Below are 21,809 nucleotides of genomic sequence, written 5' to 3' on the forward strand. Positions count from 1 at the left end.
CGACGGGGAGAGTGCTCCCCCCCGGCCAGCCTGGAGCCTTCAACCACACGGAGTCCGGGACAGTCACAGGATCGCAACCCCCAGCCACTCCGCTGTTTAGCAGCAAACGTGATGTTGCACAAGTGACATTTCCTGTCAAAATGCCTTTTATTCAAACGGAAAAGACTTATATTATTCTGCTCAGGCGGTCAGTAATCCCTGGGCATGATCCACAGCAGCCCCAGAATTAAAGCTTCATCTCCCCCTCAGGTCAGTCATCTTTGTTTTGATTCCAACTGATCCCGTCTCATTTAGTGAATTTGTGCTGGTCACCAGAGGGGGAATTAAAGAAGGAAAAGCCAGAGAAATTCCTATCCCCATAGACAGCAGATAGATGATCTAGAAACCAGGCAGGGGTTTCAAACCTTAGTGGACAGAATCACTAGGAGAAACAGTTAAAACAGACAGCTGGGCCCCACCCCTAGAGTTGTTACAAGTTTTCGGGGGTCACTAATGCTGCTGGTCCAGAGACCATGTTTTGGGAATCATGGGTCTAGACAAATTATTTCTAACCTCAAATGAGGATGTACAATCACAGTCTCTAAAGAAACTTTCTCACATCACACAAGCCAGTGCCTGCCTTGGGGAAACCCGGCTCCCACCTGCTGTGGTTGGGAGAAGTGGTCTGGGTAATCTTTTAGCTGCTTCTCAGAACAATCCATCTGACAAATTTGAGAACAGTCTCAAGTCACTCAAAAGAGGCAAGAACTTCTGGGACTGCCTTATCAGTATCACTCCCGAAGCAGTCACAAAAATCCAAATGTTGGGTTGGTCCACGGACAGGTGGTCTGGCTTTGCAGGGGGAGACTGGAAGGCAGGCAGTTTCCTTCCCGAGGCTGCACAGCTAACAGGGACCAGAGTCAGAATTTACTGACAGGTCTCTCGACCTTAGCTGGTCACATCTGTCTGAGCCAGTTTGAGCAGAGCACTCACATCTGGGCTCAGCACTATCAAAGCCCTCTTTCTACTAACTCCTAATTTGCAAGTGGGGAGCATATGGCCTAGAACAGGGGTCCAAAAATGTTGTGCAAAGAGCCACATGATAAGTATTTTAGGCTTTGCGCTGGGATCCCTACTGAGACTACTCAAGTGTGCCCCTGTAGCATGAAAGTAATCAGATAATATATAAGTGAATGAGTATGGCAGAATTCCAACAAAACTCCATTTACAAAAATAGGTGATGGGCGGGATTTGGCCCTCAGGCTAAAATTTGCCAACTGATGCTCTAGAAGGTGGATGCTGGAAAGAAACTCCAAAAGCCTCGCAGAAGCTTGGACCTTCGGGTCCATTCTGGCATACAGGGTGCTAGCTAACTTTGGCATTTCTCTGTTTGGCATGACCGGCCCTGAGGGGTTAGGTTACCTGAACACCAGGGCTCCATCTCGAAGGCCCAAGGAAATGAAGTCACTGTTGGGTCTCATGGGGCTGTCTCCCCTCCACAACAACAGACCATCCTTGGCAGTTGTCTTAAACCTCATGAACGCATTTGATCTTGATCCGGATACCCTGGGGAAAATGCACAAATAATTGCAACAGTTCAACCCATCTCCACCAAGAGCCATTCTGAATAGGTCCAATTTTGTCTGTTAGCCCCGGGGAGCCTGGTGTAAGGGTAATGTGGCATTTCTGACACACACTACCAGGAAATTACAAACGTCATCACCACCACAGGCCACATGATGGGCCTAAAATTCTGGACATTCATTCCAGTATCTTCTGTCCCTGTGGTGAAACTCCACGAGAGGCCATGTTATGAGCTACAGATTAGCTAGACTCTGGCCAAAGCTGGCATCGAGGCTGTACCTCCAATACACACCTCAATCTTCCCTCGTTCCTGTCCCCCCCTCAAGGGGCCTTGGAATACTGCTCCCCATTCCCCAACAGAAAGTGAGTTTCTTAATTGCCAAGAGGTTCAAGTTGGCAGCTCTCTGGGCCATGATCATGGCTATGGATTGCCCGCTCTGGCAGTGACTGTCCTTGAGGGGAGTGACTGGACAGGGGGAAGACTGTCAGACAAGGAACGTGGCTCAACAGGATAACGGCTTTGAGAGCTGCTGGGGCGGAGGCAGGGTGGAAAGGAACAGGAAGCTGAGAGGAACCGAGCGGGGCTCCGATGGGTCAGCTCCGGGCCCTACAGGCATGGCTGGGGGTAGGATCACAGGCTTATGGGTTCTTATCAATTCCTGGGAACAGACTAGTTCGGAAATCTAGTCTCACTAAGGGGACCAGGGTTTCATCTGATGTAAGGAGAAGGGCAAGTGTGAGATCTTTAAATAAAAGGTGAGCTAAGAGTAAAAATAATTCAGTATTGCGCCCAACATGGCGCTACTGGGAAAGTCTCCTTTTCTGTCTCCCTATCCCTCGCGCCATACCTCTCTGACTCACCTACCAACTCAAGAGCTACACAGCATGTTCAGTACAGACCCTCCTCATCTTACTGTGGAGTTCCACTTGGATAGAACCATCATAAATTATAAATATCCTAGGTCCAAGTACTTTTAATACACCTCACCTACTGAACATCGTAGCTTAGCCCAGCTACCTTAAATGTCTCAGAACACTTCCATTAGCCTACCCTAGAGCAGAATCAACTAAAACAAAGCCTGTTTTCTAGTAAAGTGTTGACCACCTCAGATAACTTACTGAATACCACACGGAAAGTGAATTCTGGGAGAACAGCTGGATGGGAACAGAGCGGTTGGAAGCACATGGGTTGCTCACGTTCATGATGGTGTGGTTACCAGGGTGGCCACTGCCACGGCTCAGCTCTGTGAGAGCGAATCCTATCACACATCACTAGCCTGGGAGAAGATCCCAATTCAAAATTCAAAGTATGCTTTCTGTGGAATGTACATTCCTTCGGCACCATTGTGAAGCTGAAGTCAAACCACCATAATGTGGGGACTCTCTACAGCGAACAGTGAACTTGCCTTCGCTTCCCAGAGCCTGACCTAGATAGGAAGAGATCAACTTTGCCTTCCCCATGCAGGGCCTCCCAGTAAAGCAGGGAGAAGCAGGGTCCATAATGGTGACTTTGCCACCAGGCCCAGTGCAGAGAATCCAGCCCTGGCCCCACTCCCTGCAGACCTCCTTTTCCCATCTTTTACTCTGGGCTCCTTCCTTCCCTCACTTGCTTAGGATACACTGACCAGTGTAGGCAAATCATAATGGTTCCATTTCTCTTGCAGTGATTGGTTTAGCGGTGGGCACATGACCAATACTGTCCACTGAGATAGAGGAAATTTATCCGAAGGAGTCTAGGAAAATTCTTTTTCTTTAAAAAAGAGTTGCATGAAAAAAAATGTTCACTTCCACTGGACATTGTCCTGCTGTACAGCCATTCCATGAGGGTCCTATGGACAGCTGTTGTAAGCATGGAGGGAGGCCCCTGGAGACGATCCTGACGATAACAAGGCCGAAAGATGGAAGAGACTCCACGCCAGGAGAGACGTAGGTCTTTGATGATAGAGTTGAATCTCTGAATTAATCAGTCCAGGAACCAGTCTAAGTCTGGACTGCTTGTTACGCGACCTGATGAACGCCCTTCAGGTTGAAGACATTGGAGTTGAGTTTTCCGTTACTTGCAGCCAAAGGCATCCGACGGAAACAGACCCTGATCCTGACTTACTTGCAGCTTCATGCACTTGCACGTGGACATGCACACACGCACGTGTATGCAATTGTTTTGTTTTGGGGTCCTGCACCCCCTACTCTCACCAAATCCTTCTATTCCCCCAAACCACTTGGTGCCTCGTACTAAGCCCAGGGGGCTGAAGACTTGTGCCCCTTTCACAAGGGGGGCACAAGTTCCCCCTTGTGGGGACTGATGCCCTTGTATCTTTGGGGAGAAAGGGCTGAAGAAGGAAGAGGCTCTCTCTGGGACCCACGCCAAGACAACCTAGATAAACACAACACGCGATTAAAGAACTGAAGCAGTGTCCGTCTGGTGTGTGTTCAGTTACCAGGTGCATCCAGTGCCCTGGGAAAATTTCTCTTAACCACTTTCTCCCTTGAAAGGCCCCCAAACTCATCTACCTTAAGTACTGGGTGCCTTTTGCTTAAAGCTTTGCCTTAGTCTGCTAAGATGCAGTCAACCTGAAGAGGAAGGAAAATTCTAGAATGACAATGCTGGTGGCAGAGTGGGGGAAGGCACCCTATAAACTATAAGGAACTAGAGGAAGACAAAGAAAGAGAAAGGGAACATTGGAAGCACCACAGATGAGCCTGGCTAGGGTGACGACTCTGCCTGGGTAGGGCCAGCCTTTTTCTTGTCTTGTCCGCACGCGGTTCCAAACCAGGGGCTTGGACTCCAGGGCAGGGCCGGAGCTGCTGCCACCAGGCATAAAAAGCCTGGATAGCACCTGGTCATCTCCTTGGACCAGGCTCTTATAGCCACATGAGGAGATCCCAGAAGCCCCTCATTGAACTGGCCAGAGCCTGAAGGGGACCGTGGAGCTCCACGGAGGAAGACACAAGGTAGCATGTGGACTCGAAGACTGATGGTAGGACCACGGGCGCGCTTCCGCTGCTGGCCCCAGGCAGGACTGCACACTGTGGCCAGAGGACAGTGGCCAGCTAACTGTCCCACCTGGGGAATCACACTCAGAACCCCAACTTGGGGTGTGTCAGGTTCTTGATGCTTCTCAGTGCCCTGCTGCTAGAAATCCTGGGGCTGAGCAGTCTCCTCCCTCCAGGCCCTCTGACCAGAAAGGGTTTGGGCTGTTGGTAACAGGGTTGTCTGAAAGGCAGCAGTTTTCAAGTAGAGTTTGTTTTTTGTGTTTGTTTTGTTCTAGTTTCTATGTCTATTTTGAGTTTTTCTCCCCTCCCCTGAGGCCATGGCTCAATGGCCTTCTTGGAGAATTATCTTCTGGCAAGTAAGATAAGGAAAAGTCCTGGGAAAGACTTTGAGAGATGGACCCCCACAGAGATAAGGAAGGTGCCCACTGTAGCTTATTACCTCTTGAGGATATCTGGGTTGTCGTAGATCAGGTAACTGCGCCCCATGAACTGCGGGATCTCGATGGCTTCTGTGATGGCTGAGACAGAAGAGAAAATGGAGGTTACATGGTATTCGGATCTCTTGACCCCAGCCCTCAATCACAGGGCAGGAAAATACAGAGGATGCCAGCTTCTGGAAATGGGACATTTAACAACTTGTCAGCCCCTTTCTTTTGGCTGCACATGTACTTGGCCAGGTTCGGAGCTGCCTGTCAAGGCTTGGGGTTGGTGTCTCCCTGTGGTCACCTCCCTGGGGCTGGCTGTCACTGTTATTGGCCTCAGCACTACTGAGAAGTCCTTGCAGTATGCTGAAACTTGAACTGTGCCCAATTATTCTTGGAAGCCAAAGAGTAGGTCTTGGGCCATGTGGGGAACAGCTGGGGATAACCCTAGATACTCTCCAAGGGAGGCAGAGAAAACAATCCCCAAACAAAGCCGACCAGGATTTCATTATCTGAAGCCAGTCTGCCCTAGGACTCCTACTCCTTTATCCATGACCTCAAGAGACTGGTGACATAGGCAGGATAAGGTTTTGGCTTGGTTGTTTTTGTTTTTGTTTTTTTAAAACAAATCACCTTCCAGTGTCATGTTTTACAGCCTCTTCACCATATTCTCATGAAGTAGCAGAGAGTATGGAGGACGGCTGGCTATTCCCATGTTACAGAAATGGAAGACGATGCACGGGGGTCATCAAGGATTTGCCCAAGGTCACACAGCAAAGAGAGCATAAGACCATACAGCAGGCGGGCTCTCCTTAATTCTGGCCCTCAGCCCACCTCGGACTTCCCCGTATCTTAGCAGTGTATTTGCTGCTTCCTAATGTCTCGTGCCTTTGTTTTCCTACGGAATCACCCTTTCCCACATGGCTGTATCTTTCTTCCTTCAGAAAGACAGAGAAGTGACCGTTGAAGGAAATTAAGATGGAATGAATCGCACTTTTGAAGAGATGTGCAAAACGAGAGAGAAGAAGCCAGCTTATAAGAACAGTTAGAGTTTCACCAAAATGCGTGGAGACACCGAGCTGACTCCACGCCCAGGAGAGAAAACGTAAAATTATTTGATACTATGAACCACAGGAAAGTTTACACTTAACTTCTAATCATGAAAAGAGAAAGGGAGAGACAGAGGGAAAGGAGAGAGAGAAAGGCAACAGCGAACCCCCAAACCCAATGACCTTGAGCCCCAAGGATAAATTCCTCTGTTGGCAGGTCACCCATGCAGGTTTCCTCAATGTTAAGAAAAAAAAAAAAAATTAAAAAAGGAAGGAAGGAAGGAAGCGGGAAAGGGAGGGAGGGAAGACAAGCAAAAGAAGAAAAATGAAAGTTGAATAATTTCAGAGGTAATGCTCAAGAAATTGCTTTCGTGTTCTCTGACACTTCACAGCTGCCGGCCCAGGGGGTGCCTACTGGAACCAGGAAGGCTCTGTCTAGGACAGCAGCCCCGCTTATTGGTGGGCTAGCGGGCCACGCTCGCGGTCACTTGCGGTCAGCCGTGTTCCAGCAGATGTTCCTCCTGTCGTCAGAAAGCCAACAGGAGCCTAATGCCGGGTCACCAGCCTATGTCACTGCCCTCACTTCATCCTACTGAACCACCATTTCCCCTCTCAGCATCACTGGAAGGGGGGGCACGGTCCCATAAGGTATCCGAGAGAGACAGACCGCGGTCACATAACTCTGATTATGTGTGTGGTCGGAAGGGTTCTGATTTATCATCAGTCATTGTCGTTACTCTTCTGACTGTGCCCAATTTAGATGCTACACTTCATCGTAGGTGAGCACGGCTGGGAAGAAACACAGAGTCTATGAGAGTCCGTACTGTCCGTGGTTTCAGGCATCTGCTGGGGGTCTTGGCAGGTGCCCCCTGAAGATAAGGGGGGGGGCTACCGTAACTCCAAATTCTGGCCACACCGCCAGCCTCTCCCCTTCTGCTTAAAGTGGGTACGAGGAAGAGGGGAAGAAAAGGAAGGGAAACAGAGATAGGTAAAAACAGCGGGGATGCAAAACACGGGCTGAGGAGGAAAATGAACAGAAAGGAGGAGGGGAGGAGGAGAAAAGAAGTTGCCAAGGAGGGAAAGGAGAGCCCAGTGCTGGGGCAGCCTTCAGGTGGGGGAAAGAGTGGGGCGGAAGCCAGGCAGCAAGGAAAGGACCCAGAGGAGTAAAAGTCGAAATGAGAAGGCAAGAGAGGAAGAAGGACAAGGGGGCTTGTTGGTGGGATGCAGGCCCCTAACTTCAGGATACGAGAGCCCAGGAGGTAAAAGGAGAGGCTAGCCAAGCTGTCAGAGGAGTCGTTCCCAGAGCTAAACATAGCCAAGGCTCCCCCGCTGGGTTTGGCTCACCCCCAGGGTAAGAGGCACAGGCAGGGTCTGGGCCCTGCCCTTATTGGCCATGGGCGTGGGACTGTGGCCAAGAGCCCGCGTTCCCCTGGACTCCTTGAAATGGGCAGGATGTGCTTGTCACATGTCAGCTGGGCACACAGAGAGCCTCCAAGGGGTCAGCTGCCCGCCGGGCACCCAGCTCTGGGGTTCAGGCTCTCCCCAATCTCCTGCTGGGAGAGGAGTGCCATCTTGGGCCTGCTGGATTTAGAGGGAGGAGTCCCACCTCCCCAGTGGAGCGGCCGAGTCCCACACCACTAAGCCAAGTTACCCTCCGCATGCGGTCGGCCTGCACGGAGCCCACGGCCTGGCCAGAGCCCCCCTGGCAGGAGCCCAGGGCTCTTTCACGGTGTCTCATGGGACGTATTGTACTTACTATTGAGGCAGTAGTTTCCACACTCTGCCAGGTGCCAGCATGGAACAGAACGGGGAAAGTCAGAATTCCACAGTTGTTGTAAAATCCCAAATACCTCGGTTGCAGATCACTGGAAACCAGCCTTGTTTCCCTCATAAAGCCCTGAGAGGGCCCAGCTCGTCCTCTTAGGGGAATGAGACTATGAATCCCACAGGAACCGCTGGAATCTTTCTCAGCACAATTAGCCCCAACTCCCCTCCCTAAGCCTCCACTCCGTGGTGGGGGTGGGGTGGGGGGTGGACAAAGAAGGGATGTGTCGCTCGTCTGACACTTCTGAGGCTCCCTGAGTTGGAACTAACAATTCCCTGTTTATTCTAAACCTGGAGAAACAGTTCTTTGCTAAAGAGTTACTTACCTTGTCAATGATTATTACTTTTTTGCCTCTAGCTGCATGTGAAAGAGGAATGAGAAGCTAGAATTCTGGGCTAGAACATGAGAGCTGGAAGTGACCATCTAGCCCTTTCTGGCCCTCTGTAGCTTATTTAAATATTGTAAATGTGATGATATTTTATCCTAACCCGATGTTTTCAACACCATCTTTTCTTCTGCAGCAAAGGCACTAGTGAAGTGTTTTTGTCACGTTTTCACGTTTATACCTAAAAGTTCGTGCCATCTGCTGACAGAAAAAAGTACCCAATGAGTAGCAGCCTCCAAGCCACACGAAGCCAATTTTCCACTTGAGGGACGTGAGATTCCCAACCGAGTTGGTGGGGTGCAGGCTCTTCCTTACAGTCACAGGACCCCAGAGAAGGAAGGAACTGGGGGGCTGTAACCTGACTTTCCCAACCCAGCAACATGGGTGGGAGGCCACCCGGCCCAAGGCAGCTCCCCCAGCCACCGGGCAGCACCCTCCCTTGCTGGACAGTTCTATTTGGTCCAGGATTCTTGGTTCCACAACGCAGCCTCTGTAGCTGGAGTAACAACCACCAAACTTTCCCTTTCTGTCCAGGACCAGCCTTCAACTCTCTCAAGACTGCCATCCAGGCTGAACACCGCCACACTGCTCCATTGTTAAATGACACAACAAGCTAAGGAAAAAACAGTCCCTGTAGCCTGCATAAGGAATACGCTGTACGAATTTGTGTTTCTATAGACTGATTTTTCCTAAATTATGGCTTACATGTACTGAACTATTTTTCATATACTGGGACCAGAAAAAGCAAAATCATCTAAATCAGACCTCGCAGTGTGCTGTGAATCGGCTAAACACAACAGAAAATGTTCGAAATGTTGCATTTGGGGTAGATGTGCAATGATGAGGCAAATCCCATCCTGTAGGACTGAGGACCGTGTGCCCAAGCCCAGTTCCCGGTCAGTTTCTGAGTGCGGAGCGGCTCTCCCGCTGCAGGGAAACACTGCCACCTAGCGGCCGGACGGGTCCTGCACGCCCCGAGTCCAAACTTGTCAATGCAGGGAAGGGAGGCGGGGCCTCAGAGTTCTTCCCCAAGTGACCTGCGTGCTATTGGCTGGGAGAAGCCCCGGAGGGGGGGGCGTGGAGGGGGGCAGCTGCATTCTCTACCTGGTCTTGGACACTCCGATCACAGCCAAGGCGCCAAGAAGTCCCCCAGATGAGAGAGCTGTTGAAACTGGGGTTACTCAGGATTACCCGCCCACAGAACCCCAGCTCCCATTTTGTGTCTGTGAACGCATGTTGTCTGTCTGCGCATGTGTGCTCAAAACAGCCATTAGTATTTCTTAGAACCTAATTTTGTACATGAGCTTTGTGAAATTCTGCTGTAACTCACTCGGAACCTACTGAGATACAAGAACTCTGAGGGACCCGACGCAAGATGGGTAAATTTGGATGAGAGTAGAGAGAAGGAGAAACGAAATCTGTAAGGACGGGGCATACCTTTTCTGAGGAGGGAGGCCTTCGTGTCACCCCTCTTGTGAGAGGAGAGGGGGGAGTCTCAGTATTGGGGTGCCCCAAAGGGGTGCCTAGATTTGAGGTGGCAGAAGGCACCTAAGAGTGAGAGACCCCACACGGAAGGAGAGGGGACCACCAAAGTCAGGCCGTATGATTTCTGTAGGCACCTGCAGTTAGAAGTAGGTTGGGAGTCAGAACAACTGGCTTCTCCTGGCCTGGTGGGTTCCCCAGCTTGAGGTGGACCGTTCAGTCTTCCGTAGCTGCTGGTACTACAGGGAGCCCACAGCATCCGGGGAGCAGTAAGGAACTCAGTGGGAGCTCGATGCCTACTTCTGTCTGAGCTCAGCCTTGCAGGGACAGAGGGGGAGGTCCCTAGACCCCTGTGATGGTCTGGGTGTCTAGACCACTCCAGGATTTGCCCGAGTTTCTGGTTCCAACCCTCCTGGGCCACCAAGAGGTGAGAACAGGTGCCAAGCCCCCAATGGGTGTCCTAGCGGAAATCGCCTGCGTGCCACAAACTCCCTGACCAGGGTAGAGAAAACCAGACTCACCAGGGATTCCCCAACACTAAACCGCTGGAAGAGAACGTGGCACGGATTGAATGAGGCCTAGCACTGGTGACTTCCGCAATGCGTTGTTGTAAAAGGATTTCACTTCCAGAGGGAATACTAAGAATAGGTTCTTGCTTTTGAAACATGATCTGGTTATCAGGGAGGGGAAAAAAAAAGCCCAAACTTTTAAATATAGGAAGTTAGGGACCACCTCACTGGATGAGACAAGACTGTTTCCTGTCTACCTGTCAGGGTTCATCCTGACGACCAAGGATGGCTTCTGAGCATTCCTGGTCTCTCCCACCAAGAATCTAACCAAACTTTTAGAATGTTCTTCTGTATCTCTGTGGAATAGTAGAGCAGCCCATCTCTCTCCCTTCTCTTTCCAATCCTCACTCAGGACGCGATGCTCACCCCAACATTAGAGCAGTCCGTGTGACAACTGCATGCCACCACGTGCCTGCAGGGGCCCAGAAAATTTGTCCTTAACAGTCCTAACCTATATCCAGTGTCCCATTAATGCTCTCAAGCCAATTAACAGAGGTAATGACTGCTATAGGCCACCCACTCCCCTGCCATGCATAAGCCTTCCTAGGAGTAGCCCTGGCTGCTGTTGGGGCAGAAACACTATCTTTATTTGAAAGCATAAGGAAACACTGATACAACACGAGGGGAGGTACTAGTTGGCCTGGGTTTTACTCTGGCCTCAAGCCTAGCATATTCCAGAAAAAGAGGCCTAGTGCCCCCCAGGTCCCCTAGCTGCTGTCCAGGCCCTCTCTGGGGCTCTGACTCCTCACGCTGGTGATACTTGCTTCTCACTGAACCCAAACCCACAGTTACGAAGCTATAAATGTGAGCACTTTAGATCTGTTACGGCTACCGCTCTGCAGCAGAAAACGAGGCTTAACAAGATTGCAAATTATCCCGTCCTTCCTCCTCTAATTCTCAAAGTGAGACGTTCATTTAAGGCTGGACTTTATATATGGACCATTAAGGTGAGTATTTAAGGCAGGAGCAAATCCGAATTGCTTCTGGTAAAGCTGGAGACCCAGGAAACTCAAACACTAATGTGTAAAATCCAAACTCAATTTTCCGAATGAATGGGCTGCTCTTGAACTAAATCTCCACAAGTACGTGCCATTAGCCAAACAACAATTTGCTTGTTAGAATTATAATCAGGATCTTTCCAGAAATGGATCCATTACTCTTCTTCGGGGGTTCATCACAGGGTGAGCTATGTTCATAAACATATTTCATATAATTTGCCACGCAGTTTTCAAAATTCACTGAAATAAAATACAATGCAGGCTTCCAACCAGCAAATTAGCATTTCTATTTCCCACGGTCACTGCAAAACAAGTTCTCCTACTATTCCTACACTACAGCATCTGCCTGTAACTGGCTTCCCCTAAGCTGAATTCTGATAAAGTTCAGGAACCTGGAAAGAGATGGAAAAGAGAGAGCACACGTCCCTTCACTGAGGCTCACCACCTCACTCCTGTGGCCTGATGGCCCCCCCTTTTTTTAAATTAGTTCCCAGACAGGTGAGGCCGTACTAATATTTGAAACAAAAAGATCCAATGGCCTAACATGACCATACACTGGTAGGCCTCTTCTGGACACAAGGTCCATGGCCTCCCTGGGGCAGATGTGGGAAGCTCCACCATGTAGGGCCTGTGACCTGCTCTAGCTTTCAGACAAGGGCGGGCTGGAAGCTGAGTAGCTCCCAGCACCTGCAGGGAGCAGGTGCTTCTCACCAATAACAATGACGGTGAATACTGGTTGAGGGCTTAGTAGACATGTTTCTCAGGAATAAGCATTGCCTCATTTAACCTACATTACCACCCTCTGTGTTAGACATTATTGCATGATTATTCCTGTTTTATTGAGGAGGAAACCCAGGCACAGAGGAAAGAGCATGAAAAATAGCACTTCACAGAAGGTTATTTATAATTCAGCAGAATTTACCTTTTTCTGTCCTGGGCAAGATTTCTCAGATTTCTCGTTATCATGTTCACAGGTAGAGATCAACATACTTACCAGCCTCTAAAGCCCAGGCACCGACCTATCAGGACAGGCTCTGGGTACGGCTCAGAGGCACGGGTCCCGGAAACCTCCCCCCCTGCACTAGGATTTAAGCTTTTGGTACCTAGACCATCAGGGCATTCTCAGGGAAGAGGCCCACTGTTAGAGGTATTTTGACATTATGATTCTTCTTTAATAGGATAATTAACCATGGGACATGCCAGCTATTACGTTCCTGAACTCACTGCTCAAAACCACGTGCCTGGCTGTCCTGGGGTTCCCAGCGCCTACTGGAAGAGTGCGGCCCCCGTGCCTCCGGAGACACCCCCTCCCGCTCCACGCCTACCTTTCTGGCAGTGCAGCCCCTCGAAGCCCAGGGGGCAGTCGCACTCGTAGCTCTCCTTCCTGGGCCGACAGCTGCCCCCGTGTGCACAGGGCCCCGCCACGCAGGGGTGGGCTGCGTTCTCCACGTTCACGCCCCACGTGAAGTCGTGCTTCAGGTGGATGGTGCGGTCGTTCAGAATGATCTGCAGGGGACAAAAGGTCAAGACGTTTGGGCCCTCGGGACACATCTTCACAGTCGGCTGAAGCCTCCCTCGGCATCCTCACCTGCGTGACGCCTGGTGAGGGAACTTTCATAAAAGAGAAAACGTCCAGTTCCGGTTTTTATCACCTTGTAAAAGCGATGCAGAAACTGATGTCATTACCTGTGGCCCTTGGGAGACTCTGCAGAGAGGAAAGCATCCTCTGGCTCTGGAAGATTCCAGGAGGTCGTAAAGAGGTCCCCATAAATGAGGGTCCTCAACCTGGCTGCCTGTTAGAATGGCCTGGGGAACTTTAAGAAAAGTACCGATGGCCGGGTGCCACGCAGGTCCCCCCTCAGCATCTCTGAGGGTGGGGGCCGGTCAGCAGTCACTTTTAAAAGCTTCCCAAGTGACTTGAAGATGCAGCCGAGGTTGAAAGGTGCTGCTGTGAAGCCAAGTAGGAAAGAATACAAAAGAAAGAACCACACGGGCAGGAACCAAAGGGAAATGGATGGCTCCCGGTGGCAGTGGGGCCGGGAGAAGCTTCTCCCTGTGCTACTGTGCTCTTCTGCCTAATGGGCTCCGCGGAATCTATGGCTCCATCAACTGGGTCTTCCCGATTGTCCCACCCCCTCCTCTACCCTCCCTGCCTGACACTTTTGAATTCCCTTCTTCTCCACATCCTGTTCCCCACCATTTAAAAAAAAAAAAAAGAAAGAAAGAAACTCAGATGCCATTCTTAGCACTGCCGTGCAGACTCCCTGGAACAGGAGAGCTCTTCTGCCTTCACACCCTTCTCCCTGCAGTGGGGGCTCTAGTGCAAATGAGGGATGACAAGGAGAGGTTATAGGGCTTTCCAGACCTAAATAAACGGAGCCAAGCTTTTCAGTCCTTGCTGTGGAGAGTGTTTGTTTTGAGCTGTGGGTGCTTCAGCGTCATGCATTTCCAACCTCGGCTGCATCTTTGAGTCACTTTGCAGAATCTGCAAACAGAGCACCTCTCAGAAAGACTGCCACCCTGCAGGGCGTCCTAAGGTTAGCTGTGGTCCTTCCTGCCACTAATGCGTGGTTCCACAGGCTTGCCTAGACCTTGGAGGGTGTCGGGAGAGTGGGACACTTCTTTTCCTGGTCTTGAATCTTACAAGCTGCAAGAAAGCAGCCAGAATCCTTCTATAGTTGTCCCCTTTTCATGCTCCGAGTGAAAGACTGTGAAACTGAGTCATACGTACTTGAGACAAGCCAAGATGCTACCGTCCACCACGGGACATGGCAGAGCCAGTGACTCAGCCCCTGGGAGGGGAGGGTGTCCTGCCCAGGAGGTGCGGAGGAAAGGGTTCTGTGTGCTGTGTGAAGGGGGGAGGGGGAAAGCCTGACAAGGGGAGAGGGTGTGGGGCCCCTTAGCATCTCAGCTTTCTAAGTGAGAATTTCAAACACATGATTAAACACAGCCAACCGTGCTGATGGAGGACTATGGGCTGAGCTGAGGTGTCACGGATATCGCTGTTCAGCCACACAGGGAAACACATCAGAGTCAGCAAGTGTTGACTGGACCCCTTTTGTGGGACCCACACCGGGATACAAGAGGAGAAAGAGCTCCACGGGGCCTTTCTGAGTGCAAATCATGAAAGGGCCTCCATTCAATGGCCTCCTTCATTCTGGCCTCCCCCATACTTCATCCCAAGGCTAGAAAGGATCAGCGGCCCACCACCCACCATTGGTTGCTAAAGGAAAACAGGACAAAGTTAACATCCAGGAATCAAATATGCTTTTCTTCAAATCCTTTTTCTCCCAGGGTTTCATGGTCCTGGAAATCTGGTTTGGTGAGTCAGCCTGCCTGTCTGTTACAGACAAAACATGTTATCATAACCGGAGAGGTCATGGGCATCCCCAAGGGAAGGAATAACAGACAAATATGAGTGGGGTCAGTGCCCTATAGCTTTAACTAGCTGAAGGATTGTTTTTGCTCAACCTTCTACGGAAGGACTTCCTTCATCTATGCTCTTAGGGGCTGGGTTACGTGATGGGTGAACAATTGTTAACTTGCAGGGGTGGCAGTGGGCATGGAGGTGGGATTGGGGGCTGGCTCTGACTTGAGCAGACCACAGAGTAACCCCAAAGGGAAGCACAGAGCCAAGACTGGCTAGGAGACCCCCTTGGCCTCCTCCCCTTCGGTAGAAGCATCGGCAGCCACCTGAAGCCTGCTCCCTCCCTCAGCACTGCCCAGATCCTTTGGTGGATTGGCTGTAAGGATTCGTCTTCACTGAGCTGTGTTCATGGAATGTCTGCTGGACAGAGGCCTGGGAGCTGACGTTATCAGAAAGTGGGATTGGAAAGCTCTGTGACTAGCATTAACAAAGAAAACCTTAAAACTTTCCCCAAGCTTCTTTTTTGGAGGCGTTGGATTACAGCGTTCACAGTTCTCGATCCCATCATCTGCAGACGAGGCCACACAACCAACATGCGTAAGTGAAGCCGGTACCTTCTGGATGCTTCCACTAAATGGCTTCAGGATGCCCGAGTTCTTCTTCACATCATCGTAATTCGGAACTCCGCCGATAAAAATGTCCGTGTTGCACTTGATCTGCGTGAAGCCTCCCTGCCAACAGAGGAGACACGAAACACGACATAGCTTCGGAAAAGGTAGTCAAGGCGACCAACGGGTACGGACACCCCGGGGACGCAGCCAAGCAGGCTGGCTGGACTTCCACATTGGCCGGCATCGCCAATGTTACCCCCACTGTTACCCCCACTGTTGGAACATCTGTAAGTGCAGTAACCTGTCCGAGACTCTGTTTAGACATCTATAAAATGGGAACCCTAATGTCTACCACCGAGAGCTGCCACCGTGCGTGTGGTGGGCTGCACCACTGCCCACCCATAGTCAGCGCTTCTCCAGAAGCACCCCCTCTCCCTGCAGGAAGACCAGCTCCAAGCTGATGATCTTGATGGGGCCAGGGAGCTGGCTCCAGGCAATAAAACTCAGCAGCAGAGAAATGAATCACGTCTTCGCAGAAGCTTTCCGAGCCAGAGAGTAGCTCACGGTGACTCTCAGCCTGGGTGCCCCATGCAAGCTGCACCTGACCAGGGACACCTGGGGGTCTCAGCCAATTAAGCTTCTGACTTTGGCTGGTTTTGGCTCAGGTTATGATCTCAGGGTGGTGAGATCGAGTCCCGCCTCAGGCTCCGTGCTCAGTGGTGAGTCTGCTTGAGATTCTTTCTGTCTGCCCCCATCCTCCCCACCACTTCAAATAAATAAATAAAATCTTTTTTTTTCCTTTTCTTTTCTTTTCTTTTTTTTTTTACAAAAAGCTGCACCTGACCACGGATGGATATGCAAGTGAGAAATAAGCCCTTATTGTAGCTTTTGATATTGTGGAGGCATTTGTGATTGCCATGAGCACAGTCTAGCCTCTCTTGAAGGCTGAGATCTGCTTCCTTAGCACTTTGCCCCGGGTTGGATGCATAATCAGCATTCCTGTGTGACCAGCTATTGTTATATGCGGCAGTGGTAAAGACAGAACCGCTGGAGGCCAAGAGAAAAGGCAGGCACGGTGAGTGGGAGGCATTCCTTATCAACTACAAAGGGTAGAGAAATTCTTCTGTTTTCCATATTCTGAGAAAACTTCCCACGTCAACCCCCAGAGGCTTTCCCCTGTTACTGGTTACTTCCCAGCCTAAACTCTCAGGCGTGGGCTGGTCAACAAACTGTGTGTCATAGTTAGTGTCCAAATTCCTCCAGATAAGAGCTGTAAGCAAAAAGTTAAAATGTTCCAACAAAGGGAGACACATTGAAATCTGAGATCTCTGTGATGAGCACTCTTTAGGTAACGTAAGCCAGATTGCCTCCGATTTATGGGGAAATGAAATATAGATAGTAGCATCATCTAGTCATTGATTTAATCAGTATTATTGGGCATTTCTGTGTCCCAGGCACTAAATGCTGGCCAGACAAGAGGGAACAAGGAAGTTCCTGCCCTCCAGAGGCTTACACGGGCAGGTGGGACTCAGCAAGGTCAGTTCCAGTGAGTCTAGAAGTACTTGCTGGCAGGAGGTGTGTGTCCCATACCCTAGCCTGGACCCAAAGCGTTAGGGAGGTGGAGGTGGTCGAGGAAGAGTCAGAATTGTAGAAACCAGACAAAGTCAGGGCTTGCGGGGAAACAGTAGGTACAGAACAGAGGCAGGGAGGGATCAGACACTGCGTGCATAGAAATTTGCTCTGTACCCAAAAAGCAGTGAGAGAAAATAGTCCTATCTGTGTTTTAGGCAGATCACTGGTCGGAGGGAGGAGAATGGATGTGGCGCCAGGTCCGAGTAGGGACGGGGAGACAGGGAGGACAGAGAGGAAGGGGCACCATCTTGGGGGGAGCTCACAGTGATGGGGTCCAGCCAGGTAATGGCAGAGAGGTCTTGACTGGGATGCAGACAGCACCGCCTTCAGTCAATAACCTTCGGCAGCTTCCGGGGTTCTTATTTAACTGGCCCAGGTTGGCAGGAGGCTGTGCCCATCAAAGAAGCCGAAGGGCTTTCCGGAATTCTAGCGGCTGCCTAGAACATTGCCCCAGGCAGCAGCTGTCACCACACACCCAGAGGCACCCATCACTGCCGTGTCTTAGCTGCTACCCAAAAGTTCAAGTCCGATAATAAGAGGAGAGGAGGAAGGCTATAGGCTCAGAGGGATTTCAGAGAAACAGGCTGTTTTGAAGAACCTTTAAGTTGGAACAGGACCGGCCTCATGGGGTGAGAGTTGCTTCCTTTCGGTTGCTCAGCAAAACCCTTGTCCCCACCCCAGCCCATCGACAAGAGGCTGGGCTGCAGCTGCCCCACCCATGGGAAACCGCAAGAGAAAAGCAAACAGACCCCACCAAAATGAGACTTCGTGTCTAGATCTGCCACTTCTGGTTAGCTGGAGGTGGATGGAAAACCTGAGTGAAGCCACTGGTTGGGGTTTCTGGAGCCCTTAAGTCGGGAATGGACTCAACCCTGGATGGTTGGTATTTCTCAGCAGAACGACCCAGGGCTCAGTTTGGCTTTAGTGTGGACACTTAGGGGCCAACATCCTGGGTTGACCCCCAGCAGTGTCCCCTAATCCCAGCCACCTCTAAGCTCTAGAACCACTATTCCTAGTATCACTGCTCTATCAAAAGGGTCAGCCATGCCTTTGGATGTGGTATGGGCAGCAGGGGGAACAGAAAGCCCTGGGGGGAAGATGTGATTAAGGCTCAGCTCATTGAGATCAAGCATGGGGACTTCCACACCCGCCTCAGAGCTGCCTCAAAACAAACAAATAAAAAGATAAAACCACTGCACAAGCACCCAGAATAGCTACACTTAACCCTCATGTTTACACAGCTTTCCAGGTGGGAGCTGCACTCCAGGCCTATCCAGTTCAAAAGCCAACAGGGAGGCAGAGGTTCCACCATGCTAGTTTAATTCTCACTCTCTAATATGGTAGCAACAGAAACTGTGAGGTATGGTTTTTACCATTGTGTTGTCTCTTCACTGGAGAATACCAATGGTAAATACCATGTCCTGAAGAGTTCTTTATTTGTAACCAAAGGCCTTGACCCTACTATCTACAAACATACCCATTCTGAACTTTTGTTCCTGTTGTACAAATGTTTGTGACTAAGGCCTACAGAGATAGAGCGCTTTTTTGAATTTATATTAAGTCAACATACAGTCAAGTCTACAGCTGTGAATTTCTATTTCTGTCATGGACTAAATTCAGCTGTTAGAATTTTCTGGGTCATATCAGAAGTGATTCCTGTTCTCCCTTTACAATCCATCTCCCTCCTTCCCTCCATCCATCCCTCCCTCCCCTCCACCCTGCTTTCCTTCCTTCCCTTTCTCCTTCTTTCCTTCCTTCCAAAATACATATAGAACATTTTTTAGATCTGAAGGGTCCTCACCTCTTAAAGCAGAACCCAGTTGGGGATTCTTCTAATCATGAGGAGGTCCTTGGTTCGGACAGGACCTCTCACCACTGCCATCCCTAATGCTGGCCTCTGGACATATACGTGTCCTTCCTTTTTTCTTCTTTAACCCAATACCTCTTTCCTCACCAAAAGTCTCTTTTCCTTCCTTTTCTTTTTTCTACCAATCCATTTTCTTATCAGAATACGCACATTCATTAATAGTCTCTTTAAATCTGGTGATGTTCAGAACAAAGACTGTTGGGAATTAAAATAGTAGAAAATCCAAATTCCCCACTGTTTTGGGGGGACTAAATGTTTTGTGTGTAAAGAACCCTGGTAGGTTATAATTTAAAATAAACCTCTCTCATCTCTTCTTAAAAATATTATTTTCTTTGGACATGACCTTGGGAATAAAATCATGGATGAAGGTTATAAACAAGTAGAAATTCTGGTTCTTGAGGTCACGAGAGTACTCTGTTAACAAGTCAAGCTGCATAGTGTTGACCATGCGTTAGTACCACTGCGTTTTACATGTATAGTTATTCTCATTTGCACAACTCTGTGAACTAGGCCCTATTATCATCACCATTGTTCCCATTTTATAGATGAGAAAACAAAAACTTAGAGGTCAAATGACTCATGTGAGTTGACGGAATGGAACTAGGTCTGGAACCCAGGAGCCTAGGGTCAGGTGTAGGACTCACCCAAGGCAGGCCCCCGCAGGCCCGCCCTCCAAGTCCGTGTCCGGACTATTAGACACTGACTTGGGTGGGTGGGTGGTAGGGGTGGAGGCGGTAAGCAATTTTGTAAACACCATACTTGTAGTGGCTCGCTCAATCCTTGCAACAACTGTAAGAGACCTCCCACATCATTCCCCCATTCACAGCCGAGGAATAGAAAAGTGAAGAAACCTGCCCAGTGGGGAGCTTGGGTGTTAAGCAAGGCAGCCTGGCACTGGGGTCCGTGTACTTACCCACCACGCTGCTGTTCTTCTCACCGGGAGAGGAAGAAAACACTACCCCAGTTCCCACTAAAGCATATCCTTCTTACCTCTGCCATTGCTTCCACCACCTTCTGCTTATCCACTTGTAAGATCCCATTCTTTGCTGTGCGAGACACGTGCAGCTCGTGCCAGCGGCCCAGGGTGAGGGGGTCTTCACTCCTGTTGAAGGAAGGAAGCTTGAGCGTGGGTTAGCATCCTCGGTGTTACAGATCCCACTCATGAATCCTCCAGAATGCAACCGAGGCCAACCTCAGATGCCTCATTTCATTCAGTCCAAAGAAAATCATTCCTGTTTAGTAAGCATGGCGGGCGAGCTCCATCTATTGGAGCTCGGACCCCTTTACGGTAGGAACATTGCAATTATTATTTTATTTATTCGTTACAACAAGCCTGAAATGTGGGTCAGATGAGCCTAGTTTTCTAAATGAGAGGTGACAAGGGGGTGAGATGTGATCACAGATGCACACAAGCTTTGAAAACGGAGAAGTTACCTGGGCTCTGGTGTAAAACACAGATTCTCTGCTGTACTGATGTTTGCAGCATCCTTTGAAATGCATAAAAAATAGGATGGATGGATGGATGATTGGAAAGACAGATGGATATAAGGATAGCTAGGCATGTGACAAAGCAAATATAGCAAAATATTAATTATAGATGTCAAATGAGAGGTACAAAGATATTTACTATATAATTCTTCTAACTTTACTACATGTTTGAAATTTCTCATAAAAATGTTGGGGGAGATTCCATATTATCTGATATTGTAAAAAGGATTAAAGGTACTTTAAAAATTCAATTACTAATTCAAGGTAGAAGTGCTTGAAGTTTAAATGTTACTGACAGGAGTTTTACACATTACTTTGGCTAGTGAGGTATGCAAGAAGAGTATAATTATTGCATTTGTATTTCTAACGGGGTCTAGCTCCTAGCCTTCACTGAACCTCCCAATTATTTTTTGATCCTGGATCATCTTTAGAAAACTGTCAGGAATACCAATGGGCACAATTATCAAAAGGTCTCCACCCCCTCACTTGATTTTTTTTTGCTCTGGCAAATGCTTTTGTGATTTGTCCTTAGCAATTAGAATTTAATCACCTTGGCTAAATCGATATGCAATAAAGAAACCAGAGGCGCTCTTACAGCAGCCCCATCTCTGTGATAAGTCACAGCGCCTTGGTGGCGTGCTCGTCCTGCAGAGGTCACCCCCTGTCAATACCTGCCTTCCTCAGCATGCGGGGATCGATCGCAGCCATCACAAACTCATTGCAATTGCCTTGATTTTTGAATCAGGTTCATAATGAACTTGACTACCTTCTCCTTTTCCTAAAGTTAACATGATTTGGCCAGTTCCACAACTTCCTGTGGTTAGGGGCTTTCAGCGAATGTTACTAATCGAGCAGGAAGTCTTTGAAATGGTTTTCAAAATAAATATCTTGCAAAAGAGCTCCTGAAACACCATAGTCATCACTGCTGTCAGGTTACACGGGAGAGGGGATGGGACAGAGGGTGCTCTGCCCCTTGAACACTTTGAGCACTTGCTTCCTTTTGTCACAACCAATATGCAGAATCCTTTTCTGGGTGCTTTCCTGCCAAGCAAGAAGACAATAACTCACAGTAACAAAACAAAACAAAACAAAAAACTAAACCTCCTCTTGTCTCAAAGAGGCACAGAATTATGAAAGAGAGAGATGCTGGACACTCAGGTCCTATGAGTCTGTGACCTCACAGCTGGAGCGGTCACTGCAGAGGTGTGGGGTTGGGGGTGCCTTCCGTCCAGGAGGAGGACTGATGAACCTGACCCTCCGCTCACGCTTTCGGTCACTCCATGTCCAGGAGGAAGCCATGTGAAAACACAAGGTGATATTCAAGGTGTCTTCCCCTCTCAACTTGACAAACAGTTCTACTGGAATTGCTTTAACTGTTTTGCATAATCATATGTAAATTGAATCAATTAAATACCTACCAAAGTTGTCTTGAGACCTAGGACATTTTTGCATAACCAGAGGTACAAAAATGTAGTCCTTTTTAAGAATTGTTGGAACCCAATGCCGTAAGCATTTCTCATCAGCCATGAAAAATGGCCAGCAGTTAAGGGCGATGTA

General features: G+C 49.4%; 1 protein-coding gene across 2 annotated transcripts in view; it reads right to left on the minus strand.

The window, feature by feature from the left end:
- The window catches only part of EGFLAM (EGF like, fibronectin type III and laminin G domains), a 179,100-nt gene that overhangs the window by 9,746 nt on the left and 147,545 nt on the right, over positions 1-21,809 (minus strand). The window contains exons 16-20 of one of the 2 annotated variants that reach the window (XM_044232521.1): positions 19,755-19,866; positions 15,269-15,385; positions 12,613-12,793; positions 4,997-5,075; positions 1,402-1,545 (exon numbers count right to left, since the gene is read on the minus strand). In XM_044232521.1, the coding sequence (XP_044088456.1) occupies positions 1,402-1,545; positions 4,997-5,075; positions 12,613-12,793; positions 15,269-15,385; positions 19,755-19,866 (633 nt within the window). Of the gene's footprint in view, positions 1-1,401; positions 1,546-4,996; positions 5,076-7,784; positions 9,827-12,612; positions 12,794-15,268; positions 15,386-19,754; positions 19,867-21,809 lie in introns of those variants that run through there. The other variant, XM_044232522.1, reaches the window with a different exon arrangement.

This window comes from Neovison vison, chromosome 1, assembly GCF_020171115.1.
Source record: "Neovison vison isolate M4711 chromosome 1, ASM_NN_V1, whole genome shotgun sequence".
NCBI lineage: Eukaryota > Metazoa > Chordata > Mammalia > Carnivora > Mustelidae > Neogale > Neogale vison.